This window comes from Centruroides vittatus, unplaced genomic scaffold (genome assembly GCF_030686945.1).
Source record: "Centruroides vittatus isolate TY-2023 unplaced genomic scaffold, ASM3068694v2 contig_392, whole genome shotgun sequence".
NCBI classification, from domain to species: domain Eukaryota; kingdom Metazoa; phylum Arthropoda; class Arachnida; order Scorpiones; family Buthidae; genus Centruroides; species Centruroides vittatus.
In genome coordinates this window covers 345,643-364,890 of record NW_027122208.1, presented here as the reverse complement: position 1 = coordinate 364,890, position 19,248 = coordinate 345,643, and the positions used below count along the sequence as shown (strand labels likewise).

At 28.8% G+C, this 19,248-nt stretch overlaps 2 protein-coding genes across 3 annotated transcripts; one reads left to right on the top strand and one right to left on the bottom strand.

Annotated features, from left to right (window-relative positions):
- The first annotated feature begins 376 nt into the window (after window positions 1–376).
- On the top strand, window positions 377–2,354 carry LOC136975956 (FK506-binding protein-like). Its single transcript, XM_067271136.1, is given in 2 exon segments — window positions 377–1,403; window positions 1,405–2,354. Coding segments are annotated over 2 exon segments (987 nt in total). The 5' UTR covers window positions 377–746; the 3' UTR covers window positions 1,735–2,354.
- A 175-nt stretch (window positions 2,355–2,529) lies between these two features.
- On the bottom strand, window positions 2,530–19,248 carry LOC136975953 (putative leucine-rich repeat-containing protein DDB_G0290503). 2 transcript variants are annotated; one of them, XM_067271131.1, is made up of 13 exons: window positions 18,730–19,248; window positions 17,477–17,684; window positions 17,326–17,386; window positions 17,198–17,244; window positions 15,578–16,532; window positions 12,978–13,096; window positions 11,358–11,471; window positions 10,887–11,279; window positions 10,664–10,821; window positions 10,427–10,576; window positions 10,271–10,357; window positions 10,148–10,196; window positions 2,530–2,860 (listed from the first exon to the last, which is right to left on the bottom strand). In XM_067271131.1, exons 1-13 carry the CDS (start codon window positions 19,246–19,248, stop codon window positions 2,763–2,765), a joined length of 2,958 nt encoding a protein of 985 aa, XP_067127232.1. In that variant the 3' UTR covers window positions 2,530–2,762. The 2 variants fall into 2 exon arrangements, with proteins under 2 accessions (XP_067127232.1, XP_067127233.1); XM_067271132.1 differs by having other exon boundaries at window positions 10,902–11,279.

The following is a 19,248-nucleotide window of genomic DNA, read 5'->3' as shown; positions in this document are numbered from 1 at the left end:
TTTATATTAATAAACAATACTTCAAAAACCAAAAATTTCTTTCTGTCTTTCAACGTAATTTCGGTAGATTTTACAGAAATTTCTGGAGACGATAATCGACGAAATGAAATAAAATCTTAATTAGTATATAAAATAATTTAAATAATATCACGAAATGTATTTTTATTTCATCTACAGATTATTAATATACGCAAAACATAAAAAGCCTTTTAATTTTGTTTTTAATATCTAAACAAAGAATAAATAAATAAATAAATTATAGCATCGGATTTATATTTATATTTAAAATATATATATATATATATATATTTTTTTTTAGTTCGAAACATTTAAATATAACTAATGACGTCATAATATTTAACTAAACAAAAGAGCACTCAAATGTATTTTTATTATAATTACAATTGTAATTATCAATATTAAAAACTTAATATTAAAGCTTATAATTAAACATATATTCTGATGCTAATATATTTGCGGATACGATTTGCATTTATCAACACCAGATGGCGGGATTGAAATTACTACTGCAACGAAAACCGCATCAAGTAGACGGTGGCTGCGGGACTGGCTTCTATATCGGTAATTCCTTCGCTCTGTTACCATAACAATAGCAGCTTATCTGGCTTTAAATAGTATCAAAACAATGTAGAACTGAACTTTACTTCCCTGTTGATACATCTTCCCGGAAATTAGCGAAAACATTCCATTTTTCGAGTCGTGTGTTGTGATTATATGAATCTCAAATGGAGTCAGAGGTAGAAGATAACGTTTGGAAAGCTCCAGACGGTTCCTTTACTAAAGTGGTCCTCAGCAAGGGATTTGGATTCTTCACCCCTCAAGACGGTTCCATTTGTAAAGTTAAGGTGCTCGGCGACGAAAACAGCATCGTGCAGCCGCTGGACGGCGACGCGGTCAAGGATGTAAAGATCGGAGAAGCCGACTCGGAAATGGATAAGATACTGGAAGCTTGCGTCAAAACGATGAAAGAGGAGGAAGTGTGCGAGCTGATCGTCACCGGGAGCGTCGAGGAAGACGAAGACATGAGCCCGACTTCCTGCGACGGGAACAGATCGCCCGTAGACGTTAAGATGAAGGAGGTGGGCGAAGAAGGCGATGCCGAAGCGAAAGAAGATTCGGAGGAAAGGGAAGAATCTACGGTCGAAGAAGAAACAGGAGACGACGATCGGATTAAAGTAAAACTTCAGTTGTTGGTTTTTACTAGAGAACCCGAAATATGGGAAATGAGTATTACGGAAAAATGGAGAAGGGCTTCTCACCACAAAGCTAAGGGAGTGGAGTTGTATTCCGCGGGAAAGATCAAGTGGGCCTTTAGGCGATTCGGCCTGGCGTTACGCTACGTCGTCTCTCTAGAGCACGACATCCCGCCCGAACACAAACTGTGACGAACAGGGTATGGATATTAAAGGTTTGAAAGTGTCCTGTTATATAAATATTGCAGCTTGCCAGTTGAAACACAATAATTATAACAGTGCAGTGATCAATTGCACAAAAGCTCTAGAGCTCGATCCGAACAATCTCAAGGCGTTGTTTAGGAGAGGCGTCGCGCTGATCCACATCCAAGAATACGAGAGGGCAAAGGAAGATTTGGATAAGGTGTCCGAAATGGAGCCCGAACATCCAGTGATCGCCAAACAACAACAGAAGTTAAAAGCTCGCGTTCAAAAATTGAATGCTTATTACGCCAACGCAATGAAAAAAATGTTTTCGTAATTCCGACACGTTCGTTAAATTTTTGTCCATATCTCTACGGATTTATAAACTTTTTGCCATATTCTATAATCGATACGAGATGTCAACTAATGTGGACAGTAAGGCAATATACAAATACAAACTTCTGTTATATTTTTCTTTACTATACCAAAATGCTAGTATAATACACACTTATTTAACAAGTCACGTCTAAATGGCACCCCACATTATTCGACATCTTGAAAGTGCCATTAATAACGAATCGCTTTTTCAATTTGTTTACACCATATTTTATAAACTGATTTACGACACACACAAAAAAAAAGCATTAATTGTTGTATATAGAAAACAATGTGATATTTGCAGATGTTATTTATTTTCTGGCTTGCAGCTGCTTTGTTAAACAATGAATCGAAAATAATACAATCAAAAATATGATGTGTTATGCAAATAATTAAAGGTGCATATAAGCTGAAAATTGCCAGGGACGTGTTAAAACTGCTGAAAAATTTAAGTCCTTTTGAATTTTTGTCTAGTCTGTTGTAGATTCTTCATCATCTTCACGAACAAACTAACATAGTTAATTGAACAAATGTGTACAATTTCTTAATTTAACATTAATAAAAACATGTTAAAATGTTTTTGTACATTCTTTTTGTTTAAAAACAAAAAAAATTACTTAGCTTAAATTCCCTGCAGCTAATTTTTGTTGTATATTTATCTTGTGATTCATATTTTAAGATTTATTTATTTAAAATAAAATTAAAAACAAAAAAGAAAATTGGATTAATTATCTTTAAAATAAACACAAGCACAAATTCTAAAGTATTTTTATTTAAAGTATCTACAAATTATGGTCCCATTCAGTTTATTTATCACAATATTTTTTTGTTGCTTAGTTAATAAATATAATTGTTAACCGAGTTGCTTCAAAGTGTGGCACATTTCGAGTTTGGCAAGTTATACATTTGATAAGATCTGTAGCTACAGAGCCATGGTACAATATATTTCGGACGGAAACCTCTATTTACATTTGCCTGTTTGCATTTTTATTTACAGACTCTACTTTTACCGGACGGATTTTCGGGTAACTTGTGTTTCTCTAGATTTCCTTTGGCTTCTTTTAAGACACTTCTTGTTTTCAATACTGAAAAATAATAATAATTAAATTAACACTTTTTACAGGTTATTCAAAACTGATAAATCGTATTGAAATGTCAACTAAATTCTCATTTTGTTATGGATACAGGAATGATATATGAAATGGTAAATTTTCATGTACAGTACATAATTCTTTTATGTGCCTATGATTTTACTAAAATTAATTGTAATTACTCGGCCGAACTAATCATTGTATCTTTAAGTGGGTGTATTTTAAAGAACACTAATGTTTTCGACCCGGTTAACGAGCCAGTCAAAAGTCTGTGAAAAGTAATGTCGGTGTTCTTTAAAATTTGCTCGCTGTTAAAAGCACTTTGATTATTTCGGGGAAATAACTACGGTATCTAGATCATCTTTATCGAAATTATACACCAGAATCTTAATTTATAAATTGTAAATTGAAAGTTAAAAATTCAAAATCTGGATAGTCTAATCCTTTTGTAAGATCTCAAATCAATCCTGTATGGAATGAAACGCACATTCTTTATAATATAACTGGAAAACTTTAAATTTGATGCCACCCATTTACTTTTTTCCGATCAAGGTTTTACGAGAAGTTATGCTTCCATATTTGAAATATCTGGTTTAATTAAATGCTTGCAATTATCTCGTTCTTTATTTTCTTCTGAATAATCAATAATTCATTAAATAATAAATTACTTAATAAATTATTCAGAATTTAATTATTACTTAAATATTCGTTGTGGATAATCTAATAAATAATGAAAACACTGGAGTTGAAAGTCAACAAATTATTGATAATTGGAATGCCAAATTGGATAATTGTAAATTTTCATCTGTCATCAATATATTGAGAGTGGTAGATGTTTATATTCAGAAATACAAAGCTTTTCAGTCTATCTAATACTTCAATATCATACCATACTATTCAGGCAAAAAAACGCTTACACTGAATATTTGTAAATACAGTGAAGCAACAAAAATCCAAGGCTGGATTTCCAAATATATGTAGGTTTTTAGCATAAACTCCAAATATACTGTAAATCAAGTTTAGGTGTTCTAACTCCAAGCCAGTATTTCACAAGAAATGTAGGAATAGTTACAAATATTCAATATGTAATTTACAGAATTGCTACATTTAAACGAAAAAAATACAGTAATTATAATTTCAAATTCTGTATGAACATCAGAACATCAACTACAAAAGGCTGAGATTTACTGCCGAAAGGGAATAATATCCATTTTTTCAATGGCCAAATTCAATTTCCAAAACTTCGCCGTACATTGAGGATCATAATGAAACAGTCTAAAGCATAGTATCAACCCTTGGATACAGAACAGATGGCTCAATGCAGAATTTCAAGTTAAACGTTACTGGATGTCTAGTATAAACCAAATGAAGACTAATATTACACTTTGACATGTCAATAGGATAATGGCAAAATATACATTAATTATTCTTATAAATTCACATTTATAAGAGCAAGATAAATAAATATTTAATTTCAGTATTAATATGAATCAATAAATTTATTAGTAAAATAAATTTTAAAATTTTTTGTTTCTTAAAAACTTAACAACACACTACATAAATATGAAATATAATTCAGTTCTTGACTAAATGTAATGCATGAATTGCAACAATGACACATTAAATTTTCATTTAATGTGTCTTTTGCACAGAATATAAGAGAAAATAAAGATCACAAACCTATCAAAGAAAATAGGTTTGAGTTAAAAGTTTGTCAATTGGTAGTATAGTAGTGGTACCACAGTGTAGACAGCTTCAATTAATACAGTTCAACTTAGTGAGGTTTTACTATGTTTGTTATTAGCAACGTCGAGGCCGAAGTTTTAAACGTGTATGTTGAACGTTCGGCGGCGCTTTCCTTTAAGCCTAGAAGTTCGACAATGGTGTTTGGAAAGTCAGTGAAATCGTGCTCGACATTTCAAACGCCATTGTCAAACTTCTAGGCTTACGGGAAAGCGGTGCCAAACGTCCGACGTACACGTTTTCGCGTTTTAAATTTTGGCCTCGACCTCACTATTCAGAAATTTCGGAAAACACTTTGTTCCGTAATCTTACGGACACACCTTACGTACTTTTATGCGATTGGATATGCCGTAGGTTTGTTTATGCATTATTGCATTGTGCTAGTGGCTACAAATTTTCAATTCATTATAATCTTATGGGATATAAGTCATATAAACAGTATCATTAAGCAGTGCACACTTGTGCAAATGATATTTAAACTATTCAATTCATATAAAAATTATACTAATGTAGGATTTAAAATCATTTAAATATCATTACATTCAAGGAATTGTCTTGTATCAAAATTCAAATTTAGAAATTTGTTAACAGAGTTTCATTATAGAACTGTAAAATTTATTTAGTTAATTGAGAGTAAGCCATCACTTTAAAATAACCAATATTATCAATGTATCAGTGTATCACCCAGAGAGATTTTTTATTATTACATCATAACTGAAATATTTCAGCCACACATTTAATGGTTTTAAAACTATTCTCATGTTAAAATTTTCATTAAACACTTTACTTTTCATATTTTATCATCAAAATATGCTATGCTTACGAAGTTGATATGGAAAATCTGGATTATTTTTAATAGAATTACATATAGTTCATCTATGGTAGGTAATACATTTAAAACAAATTTATGTACTTATTCCTAATGATATAATTTGTAAATTCATCATATTTGTGAATTGGTGGAATATGCTTAGTTAATAGCTTCTTCTTAAACATATATCTACCCAATTACAATATATCCCATTTATAGAGTATGTAGAGAGAATTTTTAGAGTATACTCTAAAAATTCTATAGATGCTTCTTTACAATAAGCCTTCTTGGTTTTCATTTCTTTTACAAATTGCAGTATCCTTTATAGAAACTTATAAATTTGACTCAATTTAGTGTTATATCTTTATTTGAATTTCTCAATAATTTGCTTCTTGTATTTTAAGTATATTACAAACAAAAATACAACAATATTCTATATCAGTCGTTTCTATAACAGTAACAAAACAGATTTTAAAAAACTTGTCTAATAACTGATTTTTAATAGTTATTAAGTGATTTATGAAATAAGTTTTTTCTGTTAATGATAGAATATAAAACACTTTCTATTTGATAGCCATCATATTTAAACCAAACAATAAAAAGGAGACGTTTTAAATTTATTTCGAATAGATGCAAAGTTAGGATAAATAGACTATAGTATACAAAAAAATGGAATAAAATTGTTAATTTTATTCATTTGTTTAATACTTTTATTTCAATTTTATTGTCAAGCAATTATGAGCTAACAGAACAAAATAATCTTAAGTTCCAAATGCATTCAATTGAACATTTTTTATAAATCAACTGCTCATAGTAATATAATTTAGAGAAAGATGTATTAAATTAATCTTCAGATTATTGTTTGGATGATAAAATATTTTAAAAATTGTATATCATTCATCATCATCTATAAAACAGTTTTCTGTATAGTTTTCAGTTTTATTCTTCCAGTAGATGTGATTTATACAATGGCTATTATTATTTTAGCTGTTATCTATCATTTACTTTACATATTCTAAAATTATTTACCAAGAATCGTAACATGCAAATTTGAGAAATTAGTTTCTAATTCAAAATCAGTTCATAAAGTTAGATTTTCAAACTGGATTTGGTAGACTTAAAACATTAACTACCATCTTTGTTATATATGATTCATACAAAACATCTGAACAAAATTGTTTATGGCATACATTACCACAAATACAAAATACAGTAAGACCAGGCTTAACGCTGCCTCGATTAATGCTGATTAAATATAACGAGGTCTGCTCGAAGCCTAAAAATCACTCAAAATTTACGCCGATTCAAATTAATGCGGCATTTCATTGATTCGAATATAATACGATTCCCAAACGTGAACCAATTAGCAAAAGGTGGAAATTTGTCTTAGTGCTGTACTTTCCTTAAATCTATGTTTGTTTTGTGAAATTTTGGAAAAAATATCATGGATGCCATAAGAAATATCTACTTCACTTGGTAAAAATTAGCTGATAAATGCATGAATGAAGTGTGGAAGAAGTTATGGCTGAAGGTATCCAAGAATTCTCAACGATAAGAGACTATCGCTGTAACGTTAAGATTGACTAAATTGTCAACCTAATTCATACAGCAGGAGATGTAGATGAGCAGGATATTGAAGAGTTACTGCAGGTTTCTGATGAGAGCCTTACCAACAACAACCTTCAAAAACTGGCAGAACAAGGAATTTGTGTAGAACTGGACAATAGAGATTCTGAAAACAAAGAACCCAAAAAATTTATCTACAGATTTCCTTAGTAAAAGTTTGGTAACGATAACCAAAATTGTTGATCAAATTGTAGCAAATGACCCAGATTTTGAAAGGAGTGCAAAAGCAAGACGAGGAGTTTTGGATGCAATCTTCTGCTACCAACATTTGCTTAAGTAAAGAAAAACAAGCGACAAATGAAACTATATGACTTTATTACAAAATACAAGAATTTCAGAAAAGTCAGGACTTTCATCACAAAAAGTGAACTTTACATTTCTGTGTGCATATCTTTGTGTGTTATTTAACATATATTATTATGCAAATTAATATAAAAATAACTTAAAATTAAAGTAAAATTTGTTTATTTTTGGTCGCGTGTTCCCCTATCCCTATTTACTCTATGTTAAAATGACCTGGTTTAATGCTGTTTTGTTTAATGCTTTGTCGTCTAGGAACACCCCGTGTTAAGCGGAGTCTTACTGTATTTATTACATCCAATATGCATGTTAAACTATATGAATCATATAATTTCAATACGTTGTTAAAGTTTTTCTTTTATTTGTTTGCTCATATTTTAATGTTTATATCTTTGATAATTATATTGCACTGTTAGGGACAATTTTATGAAGAATTAAACATTTTTTTATGTAATTATCATTAAAAAAATGCTATTTTACTCAAATTCTTTAATTTATGTAGATCATTACTAATATTAAAGATTGAATATTATATTACAATGTTTTTTCATTTTTTGATTAAATTTTTAATCATGTTATAAAATATACATCCATGTAGAGAAATACAAAGCTATGATTTTAAAGCTATTTAACTTTAAAAGTTTATTACTAAATTAAAAATTATTTAACTTTGATAGATAAATGACTTCTATAAAAATTTAAGTTACAGCATTTAACTATTTGTCAAGTCAGGTCAATAGGAAAACCTAAAATTTGATTAAAAAACTTGATTAAAGTTAATGTAATTTTTCCTTGATTAGCAGTTATCTTTAGCAGATATAATTAATATTTGCAATTTCAAAAAATTGTAGACCGATAAATTCCCATTGCCCACTGTTGTCCATCCATCTTTCCCTAATCTTGAGAACAGAGTTAGATAGATGAAATCCGAGAGACCAGATACGGAAACCTTAGAAGCAGGAGACACCAATTAAATTATATATATATATAAACTTCTGATGCAAACCAGAAGCATGCTATTTCAATTCAAAAATTTTCCCCTAAAAGGTGTTAGATGGATGACCAGCATGACTATTGTTAAAGGAAAAGTATGATGTACAGGGGCAAGCCACTACTTTTGAGGTGGAGTGCATATATTTTATATATGCTCTCCACCTCAAATGCTTTTATATTTCAAATTAAATAAATTAAAAATATCATTAAAAATTGCAGCCTGGCATTATGATGATGTCACAAATAATTTCTCATTGCTATTAAATTTAATGTAGAAGCTATTGTTTCTCATTTCCTGGTCTTTTGCTTGTCCCGGGACTCCAGGAAAAAAGTCAACTGTCTCCTGAGATATAATTAATTATTTTTAAGATATAAAATAAATCTTAAAATCGAATGATGTAATTATTTTTCATTTTTAAGTAACTTAATACGTCCTGCAACCTCCAAAATAATAATAATAATAATGCTGTTTAAAATATATATTAAAAAATTACTTTTGAATTACGTAGAAATTTTCACAAATAGAAAAAGTTTAATAAAGTTTGTTGGAAACTGCTTACAACAAAAATGCCTTTGAATTCAGTCGAAAATTTAAAGAAAAAAATGAACCTAGATCAAACTTCTAAGTTAGAAGGTAATTTTTGTTATTTAAATAAAACATAATACAAAATATTATTGTAAATTTTTATAAGATTTTGAAAACCAAAGACGGTAAATACTCTGATCGCTCAATTTGATTCTTATTTAAGTAATGAAAAGTGCCGCTACCAAGAATGCCCTTTTTGGTTCAATTGATGCGAGTAGAATTGTCTTTAATGCATTTAAGAGAAGACAGATGTTATGTGTTTTTCATCTGTAGCCTGGAAGATTTCCAGCTAGTTTTCGAGATGCGTTACATTACTTCTTTTTCCATCTAGTATTCTTGATTTGTCTACTTCGGCTGCTTTAATAGCAGCATTGAGTTTACAGTCCGATAATTTGGCAGTTTGCTTGGCTTTAATAATTGGGTTTATGAAGAAAAACTTCATACTTGCATACTTTGTACTCATTGGTATCCTTGTCCAATTTGCCCAACCTGGCATAATGCAGTTATTGAAGCTACCGGACATGATTAAAAATTAAGACAGCGTAAGCACAATTATTCCAGATATTACAGGTTCTGGCAAATAAAGAATTTTCAGAGTCCTGTCACAAATAGGCTACATATTGATTATTGATTGTGACATGCCATAATAAGCAAAAATTTAAAAAACTAATAAGCATGCTTAAAATTAATAAATGTATTCTGATAGTTTATGGGTTAATTATACTTTCTATTTGCAAAATTTCCTCAACTTTAACGCAAAATAAGAAAAAAGTGAATTTTTAAGAAATTTGTGGGATTTCCTGGGATGAGAATTTCCTGGAATATTTCCCAGGTTAAAAAACAGCTGAGATCTGGGTTTCCTGGGATCCTGTTGGAGAAATCCTAGTAGAAGCCCTATATAAAATTTTATTACAGAATATCATATTAAATATTGTTTTGTAATAAAGGGATCATTGTTTTTATTATTATAGTAATACAATAATTGATATTTCCTTGCATATAAGCAAATTTATAAAAGTCTATATCTCTGTTAAAACAAGATATATATCTTTTAGAAACAAGAATAAAGAATTTTTATAAGTATTTTATATTTAAGAAGACTGAAGGAACAACCAAGATAAGAATTTAATAATTCAATTCAACGGAATGAGATTATGCTAGATATTAATCTGAAATGAATAGTTGTGATCTGTATAAAATATCAAAATCTTCTGAAACTTACATTGATGGTTAATGGCTTTTTCCATTTTTTCTTTACGTCTTTCATTAGCCTGTAACCAAATTTTAAATTTTATCAGTTTCAAATAAACAATTTATACAATAATGTTTAAAATACAACACTTACATAAATCTTATCATTAGCCTCTTTCAATTCCTTTGTCAATTTCCTCAACTGACTTTTAGACATTTCAAGTTCTTCTAATAAATCATTCTAAAAATAAACTGAAAATTATATTGAATCTAAATAAAATTATAATTTACAACAAAAAAAAATGCCTACCTGTTTTGTTGAATCAATTTTATCATCTGTTGTTGTCTGAGGTATAGATGTGATCCAAAACGAATTGACAAGATGATAACTCTCCTCCAAATATGCTTCTAAACTTGCACAACTGCTATTAATCTCTTTCAGTGTGCTATATTCTAAACTCTGTAATAAAATATTAATATATATTATTAATGCTAACTTAAATAGAAGCTATGTAGAGCTAACTCAAATAGAAATAATTAAAGTTACCTTTCCAGGACTGTTCTTAGAAGAAAATGTGATTAGACGATCTTTAATCCTTGCCTGCACACCCTTGATTAATACCAAGCTTTCTTCGATTTCCTTCTTAAGTAATTCATAGTCTTGCAATTGGGAAACTGCATATAGTGCTTGACCTACAAGTTTATCTGGAACAATTAAAAATTATTAAAAATTTAAAATAACTTTTAAAATTCTAAGTTTCATACATTACCTTGAAAACTACAACCTTTAGACAATGATAATGACTTTAAACTTTCTATAGCTACAGATTCCTTTTCTATAACCTTCTTTTGATTTTCATCCAATGGCTTATGGATTTTGGAATCCTGAGAAGGATCAGAATCAATACCCAGATCTGGTGAAGTGTAGTGAGACTGGTCTACTGAATCTTCAACATTGTGAATTAACCTGAATCCTTTTTCTTTTGGCAAATTTACATGACCGAAGTCAGTCGCTCTGCTAAGATTATCCCAGGATCGCCATTTCATTTTGTAATTTTGAGATAGATTTGTACAATCTTTCAAAATTTCCATGGACATCCGAGATGACCTTCCGAGGCCATCTGTGTCCATTAGACGAGTGGGAATATCCGATTCGCTTGATTCTAAAATGTTATATAAGAATAAGAAAGTGTTTTAAACAAATTAAAGGTCCAAAAATATATTTAGTAAATTATTCATACCTTTATACGTTTGTTCATAACATTGAAGCTTTTCCATTTTATTGCATAATTTTTTGTTAGAATGTAAATTCCGTTTCAACTCCTTCCTGAGATATTGCATTTCTTTAACAAATTCTAAAAAACATTAATTAAAAAATACTGATTTAAGACATTTATATAAACAAACTTGCAACTTAACATTCATAATTTGTGTCAGAAAAGCCCATCTTTAATCCAACTGATACTAGGTAGGATATCATCTAAATATATTTTTATACATATACATGCACACATCCTATTAAACAATAGCATCAGAGTCTAAACACAATGTTTATAAGTGCATCAAATTTGAGCAGTACAAAAGTAGTGACTACAGGGCAACAGCACTTTTTGTTTTTCTCAAAAATGAAGAGAGTTACTTTGATGTCATGTGACAATAGCAATTGTGTGATGAAGAAATACTTAAGAAAGGAGAATGTGCATAGTTCTTTGCATGCAAGAATAGTTGAATTGAATATATTTTTGTAAGTTGTTTGTATGTCTTTTTTACACATTAATTTGTTGTCTGTAGATAACATAGGACTATACTGTAATTGGTACGAATACTGATATATGATGTGGCATTTGTGGATTGTTCATATGCATTCTCATGGAGAGATATAAAATAATAATATGGCTATAAACTATGAATATTCTTGAGTGGTTTGAAGTGTGGTAAGGTAGCATAGTAGTTTGAAATTTAGTAGGATAACAACAACCAATTCCAACAAGAACCAATGGAAACTACAGTGGAACTAATTAAATCATTACCTACTTGCAGAGATAATGATGAAAATAAAGATGGTCCCTATACAATGCTTCAGACTATTTTCAAGTAATTTAATATTTATCCAAAGATCTACAAGAACTTTGTTCAGTAAAAACAAAAATAAAAGTTTTGCAAAATATCAAACAGATTATTTCTGCAATCTGTGCTGAAAAATATGAATAACCATTATTTGAAACGTAAAGTATGTGAAATGTGGTGTTGTGACAAATACAACAAAGGGAAAGGAACCTCTATTGGGTTCATCTGAAACTTCTGTCTTTGAATGTGGTGTAAGAATGAACATGAAAACCTTTAAGATGTTATTGGATGTTATTAACATACTTGTTAATACATATATCAGTACATGTATTCATACATTTCTTTAAACATATTTACACATATAGCCATGTTTAGTTTCAAAACCAAAAACAATTATCTACTCTGTAATTTCTTTCCATATAGCTTTGAAATAAGATCACTATAATCCCATAGCATAGGGTTCTAGCATATTAACAATAGCAAATCATTTATAATCTAACTTTAAGAATTTATTTATTTATTTATTCCATACTTCTGCACCAAGGACCTATCTTTCTAATGTACCTAAGTATTTTCCTATCAGCAACCATTTTAGAGCAATGTTAAAAAAGGTGAGTATAGATTGTTAATGTTCCACTCTCCTATACATTATTATTTGACTAATTTCAGTTTTATATTCTTATAATTCAACATAGCAATGACAAAAAAATATCCTTAATGCAAAACTTTCGAAATAAGCTTGATTTTAAAACATTCAAATTGAAACATATTTCTTATAAATTTTAAAATTTTACCTTCTTTCTTGTTAAGTTTTGATTTCATGTTAAATTCATGAATTTGTGTTTTGAGATTGGTACATAAGTTCTGTATATCAAACAGCTCTTTTTCAGTGCTCTGCAGTCTTTCATTCAACCTAAAAGAATGAGAGAGATTTTTTAAATAATATTTTGTCAATAATTATAATTTAATGCATTATAACATATATAACACAGCAATTAATTACAGTAGTTATTTTGTTTGCCATTAATCAAAATCATTAAATTCAAATGATAAATATCAATATGATAATTAAACAAATTTTATATTACAGGACAACCTCTGTTTAGTAAACACTTTTCAACACACACCTGTGCTTAGTGGACAAAACATCCAGTCTCAGCTTGATAACAGAACTAGTAATGTATTTGTATCTTGATTACTCAGAAAAGGTACAAATTCTGCACAACAGACTTATGCAGACAGACAGCAAGACAGACAGAAGCTTCTTATCCTTCCTATTCTCCATTAAGCAGACAGTTCAATGAATTACATATTTCCAGTGATTATTATTTTAAAAATTCCTTGCTTATGCTCACTGTCATTATTTTAAAGAATTTCTTTGTATATTTAAACTTGTAAAACAAAGTTTTCACAGTTCCATTTTTAGACAGTATTCTAACCTTCTCCTCATCAAGCATTGGTAGACCGATGCCTGTATTTCTCTGTTACATAATGAAAGGGAGGCAATCGGAGAATTTTGAAAGGACTAACAACAGAATCGGGATAAACCAAACTATTTGCGTGTTTAAAAAATTGGCAAACATCGTACTTGGGATATCTAGGTAGCCTAATGTTGCCTGCCAAGTTTTCAGTAGTTATAGTCTTGAGTGCACATACTAAGCTAGATATTTTTGCCTCATATCTCTGAATTAATTAATTATTAAATTTAGTACAGAATGGTACTCAATGCTTCTAGTGTCAAAATATGTTAATTAACAATCACATATATATATTATTTGGCTATTTCTAATTTCTGTCTTATCACATGTTTACACATGCAAATACATATAATTTTTTAACAAACATGTCAAATCTAAGAATGTCTGCTAAACTCATGTTCACTTCTTCAAAAACAGTAATAAAAAACACACAAATATACCCAAAATTTTATTTCATTTTATTCCTTTTACTTATTTTTGATATATATGTGTTTTTCAAAGTTATGTTCTACTGTAAAAGAATATGAAGAAAACCACCATATAATAAAATGTGTATACACAATAATATTTATTTGCTCAAGATATAATTAATCATATGCGATACTAAAAAATAACAATACATCCAGAAAATGTTTTATAAAATGTTTTCATGTATAAAATCTATTCAAAAAAAATTACTCAAAAGTCGACACAGTAATAACAATACCTTAATTCACAATTCCCGTGGTTCTCAATCTTTTTGAAGTCGAGGAACACCATACCTTGACATTTTTTTCACAGAACACTTACAATATATCTGCTTTAAAGCAGGGGGTGGCAAACCTTTTTGAAATCAAAAGCGCATTCGGTCTAGTATATGACGTCATTGACATTTACCAATTACATTACCATACCAAGATTATTTTACATTGTATTGATTTTTCTTTTGCAACAATTTTTAATTGTATACTTGATTTTTTCGCAGAACACTTGAAGTGGTTTCACGGAGCACACGTGTTCCACAGACTATGGATTGAGAACCACAGCACTATTCCAACAGTCAGAAGAGTAAAACAGTGTTGGAATAGTGAGTTGGAATAGTATTGACAACACTAAGATTTAAAAAAGGAAAAAAACTGTCAAGAAATTAGTATAATAATACATAAAATGTGCATGGAAATTTATTCAATGGAGTCATAAAAATGACAAATAGTTAAAAAAACTGAAGTCCACACAAATACTTATATAAACAACAAGCTTGTCACAGAGCCAATAAAAACCACATTTCTTTAGAAATTAATAAAATATTTTGCTAACTTGATTCCTATTAAAATTAAAGTATTTGGTTTGCTATTTTGCTGATATTTCCAAATTAGCAAGGCAGAAAAACTTGCTATGTTTCTAACCGGGAATGCTCTTATTAGCTGTAAAAAATATTATTGGAATAATAATTAGACTAACCATTACTATAATCTACAAAATGATCTTTTCGGCTAAAACGTCAATTTGGTATTTTACCGTTTAAATCATCATGCCTCAGTGCACTTAAGAGTAAAATCCTATTGCGAGTAACCAACTCAGAGAAAGCATTCTTATCAAGTTTGAAACAGTTATAAAGGCTTTCATATTCACTTTGAAATAATCCTTAGGAATAGCATTTTAATATTTTATACCTATCTATTATGATGTACCTTTTGTTATACACATTTTTCATAAATTTTACTCATATTCTTCTAGGAACTAGAGGAAACTAAATTTTGGAATTTAATTTTCTTTCAGAATCGCATCTCTTTTCAGTTTATGCATTTTGTGAAACACTCAAAATAATGAAGAGAAATATTATTACTATATTATAATATGGTCATATCTGTAATAATTTATTTAAAATTACATCTCATTTATAAAAGAACTTCTTTAATCTAAGTAATTATACTTACCTATTTTTTTCCTCTTGTAATTCTTCAATGTGTTTTATATTCTCCTCTTCATTTGTTTGCCAACTTAACTGCTTTTCTTCTAGTTCCTTTTCGCAATTTTTAAGTGACTGTTCCAAATCTTTTATTTGTTCATCTCTACAACAAACATCTCTCTCTAATAACGTTTTCTCTTTAATTAATTCTTTCTCCGAACTGATACGTCCTTCTAGTTCAGATTTTAACTGAATGCAATTCTGTTGGAGAGAACCTAACAAATTCTTAATCTCTTGATAATCTTGGAAAATTAATTTTTTTTCTTTTAATTCATTCTGAAGTTTTTCTTCATAACTTTGACAAATTATTGTTCTCTCTTTAATTTCATTTTCTAGTTTTTCTTCAAATTTCTTACTAATTAATTGTTTTTCTTGTATTTCATTTTCAAATTTTTGCTTTAAATTTTCAGAAATTAATTTTTTTTCTTCTATTTCATTTTGCAGTTTACTTTCAAATTCATTACATATGATTTCTCTTTCTTTCAATTCATTCTGTAATTGAAGATTCAGATGTTGAGTCTGTTCCATTTCAAGAACAACTTTATTCAACTGTTGTTCCAATTCGGATTTTTCTTTACGGATCGCGACTACTTTCCTTTCTTCTTCGGCTAATCGTTTTTGCATGTTTTCCACAAGATTACTCAGACTGACTAACTTCCTATGAACTTCTCTATGCAGTGTACAATTTTCATTATCTTTTAATTCAAGCTGATCTTTAGCAATTAATAATTTTTGATAATTTTTATCCTTATCTTCTAATTTTATTTTCAGTTCCTCCAACATTTCTCTACATGATGCTAGTTCCTCTTGACACTCTAATAATTCTCTCTCTAGCATTTCTTTGGTCTGTATTAAATTATTACATTCTAGAACTTTATTTTGAAGAGCAGCGTGACATTCGGCCATCTGATTTTTTAAATTCTCTAGATAAAAAATTTAAAAATTTAGTTTAAGAAATATACATTAATAAATTTTTTAAATAAAAATCATTTATAAAAAAACGAGATCGAGAAAACAAGATCGATCAATCAAATCTTTTTCAAAATTTCTTAAAATTATTGCTATATATTTAATTTCCTAAGTTCGCAATTAGAGTTGTGCAGTAAAGAATCACGAGTGCTTCCCGTTAAATAAAAATGTGCTATATTTTAAAGTATTTTACCATTAACAGGGGGCTTGATTTGTTTAATGTGTTTTGCATTTCTCTTTGCACTCATCCTTTCTTCAGAAATATTATCATCCATACTACTTTTATTTGAAAAGAATTTGGAAGAATTAGGTATGGGAGAAGAATTTTTTCTTATCTGCAAGGGCATAGCAACACCAATTCGCTGTTTTGAAATCATTCTATCTGGTTCTGACCAGATGTCAGAATCTGACGATAGACTTTCAAACATATTTCTATCCATCGAAGGATCTTCAGCTTTGCATACGGAAATATCTTTCCCCAAACGAGACTGATTTATCTTTGAACTGTTTATATAATCTAGCTGATCTTGAACTGGTTGACAATTCTGATTCTTATTAAATTTTAAAAAATCCAGTGTTTTATATTCATATCCCATTAATTTATTTCCAAATTGCATACCTGTCTTCTCATCAGCAATTTTTTCTATCTCTGTCCAGTCTTTAAGCCTGTGAAAATAATAAAACTATAGTTATATATAATATACCTAAAAATTTTGAATTATTAATCAAAAACTTATGATACATTACTTTCCAACATCTTTAGAAGGTTCCAAATCTAATGAATTATCTATAAATGAAAATTCTTCTCCTAAAAAATACAAAATATGCAAATTATTACATTTTTTATTCAAATATAAACAAAGAAAGTAAAATTAACAAAAAATACTTTATTATTTACCTAACAAACTTGCAGAAAAAGATTGTGATAATTCTTTACTGTCGGCAAGATATTTTTTCAATCTGGCAACATTTTTTGGAGTTAATAAACTAATATCCAATTGACCGTCGGAATCAAAACGAAGAAGACATTCTAAGAAATTAGCCAATTCTTCTATATGTGCGTGAAGAATATGCAGAGTCTTTGCAGTTTTATTTAAAGAAGAATTCTGAAATTAAAATCACAATATTCTTAAAAGTATTTCACAATTGAGGAGCTTATTTCCAAATGGATGTAAGTGACAAATTCATGATATTTGAACTAATGTAATATTACTCGTTGCAAGCTCTGCCATTTATATGATAAGTTTGTGTGTCAAATAGACTCATATACAATTGGAAAATAATCTCTAATTTACATTTGCTTACAAACATACTTATATTCTTTTCATTATAGTCCATTATTTCTATATGCATGTAAATGCATATGGAAATAAACTCTTCAATTAACTTCATCAGTATAACAATTAATTTATTTCTCAAACTGTCTTCTCATTAACAGCAGTTTGAACTAAACCTACTATATTTTGAATAGTATCGTTATATTTTCTGGTCTATAAATTAAATTTATACTAACTAGTAAATATAACAATACTAACATTTATAGCATTATCTATGTTAGTCGAGTGTACTATACATAAGAATTAAATATTGATAAATGTAATAAAATTATTATTAGATATAGTTCTTTGAACTAATTGTTTTCTTCTACTTCTATATTACTATAAAAAAAAACTAGAAAAATCAGAAACATTGATAAAACAATAATTCCTTCCATGATCTTGAAAAAAATCAAGACAGTACAAGATATTCTTCAATATTATAACACTGATTCATGTCTTAGGAACATTGTAAACATAAAACTTGAAAATTTATACAATATCTAGTTAACACTATGAATGCTTATCATCACAGGATTATTTGCTTACAATATAAACCTCTCACACAATACAAATTTATATTGAGTAAAGTTTCTTATTCTGCAATTATTGTAAATTTAGCTATTCTAATATCAATTTATAACATGCAGGATTCAGTTTTTTCAATTATTTGAAATTAAGTTACTAATAATGACTTTCATTATTATTCATCTATTTATTTATATTAGTGAATCATATAAAAGCATTTTAAAATTTTAAAAATGAAATTTATCTTAAATTAAAACTTAAAATTTTTAATTAAACTCCAATATTTTTATATTAAAAATAAACTTACTGGAAATACTTCTGAAACACCAGAAAGCCGGTTTAAATTGCAACCGACACCACCATTACTCTCCTGAATCTGCTGTTCCAAATTTTCTATCTTAAGAATAAGAAAACAGATTTCTTCTTTTAGAACATAAATATCGTCGGACTGTCCAAAACTTGTTAAATTTTGGCCCAATAGTCTTGAAAAACATTTCTCGGTTTCTACATATACAGGAAGACTGTGTCTTTTCAATTGCGACACAAATTTATTTAAAGAATTCCTTTTACTCATAATTTTGAAATCTTTCATGTTAACAGATTTATGGTGTGCACTGTCGTGTAATTGTTCGGCTACATTTTCTTTCAATTCTAATTCAACATTCAGTGCATCTATCAATAGTGATTTTTCTTGTAACAAACATTTTAATTCTTGTATTTGTTTTTCTTTTGCATCTATTGCTATTTTCCCTTCATTTCGTAACCTTTCTAGTTCATCATTTTCAAACTGTTTTATCTTTTTTATTTTACTGAAATCGGATGTCAT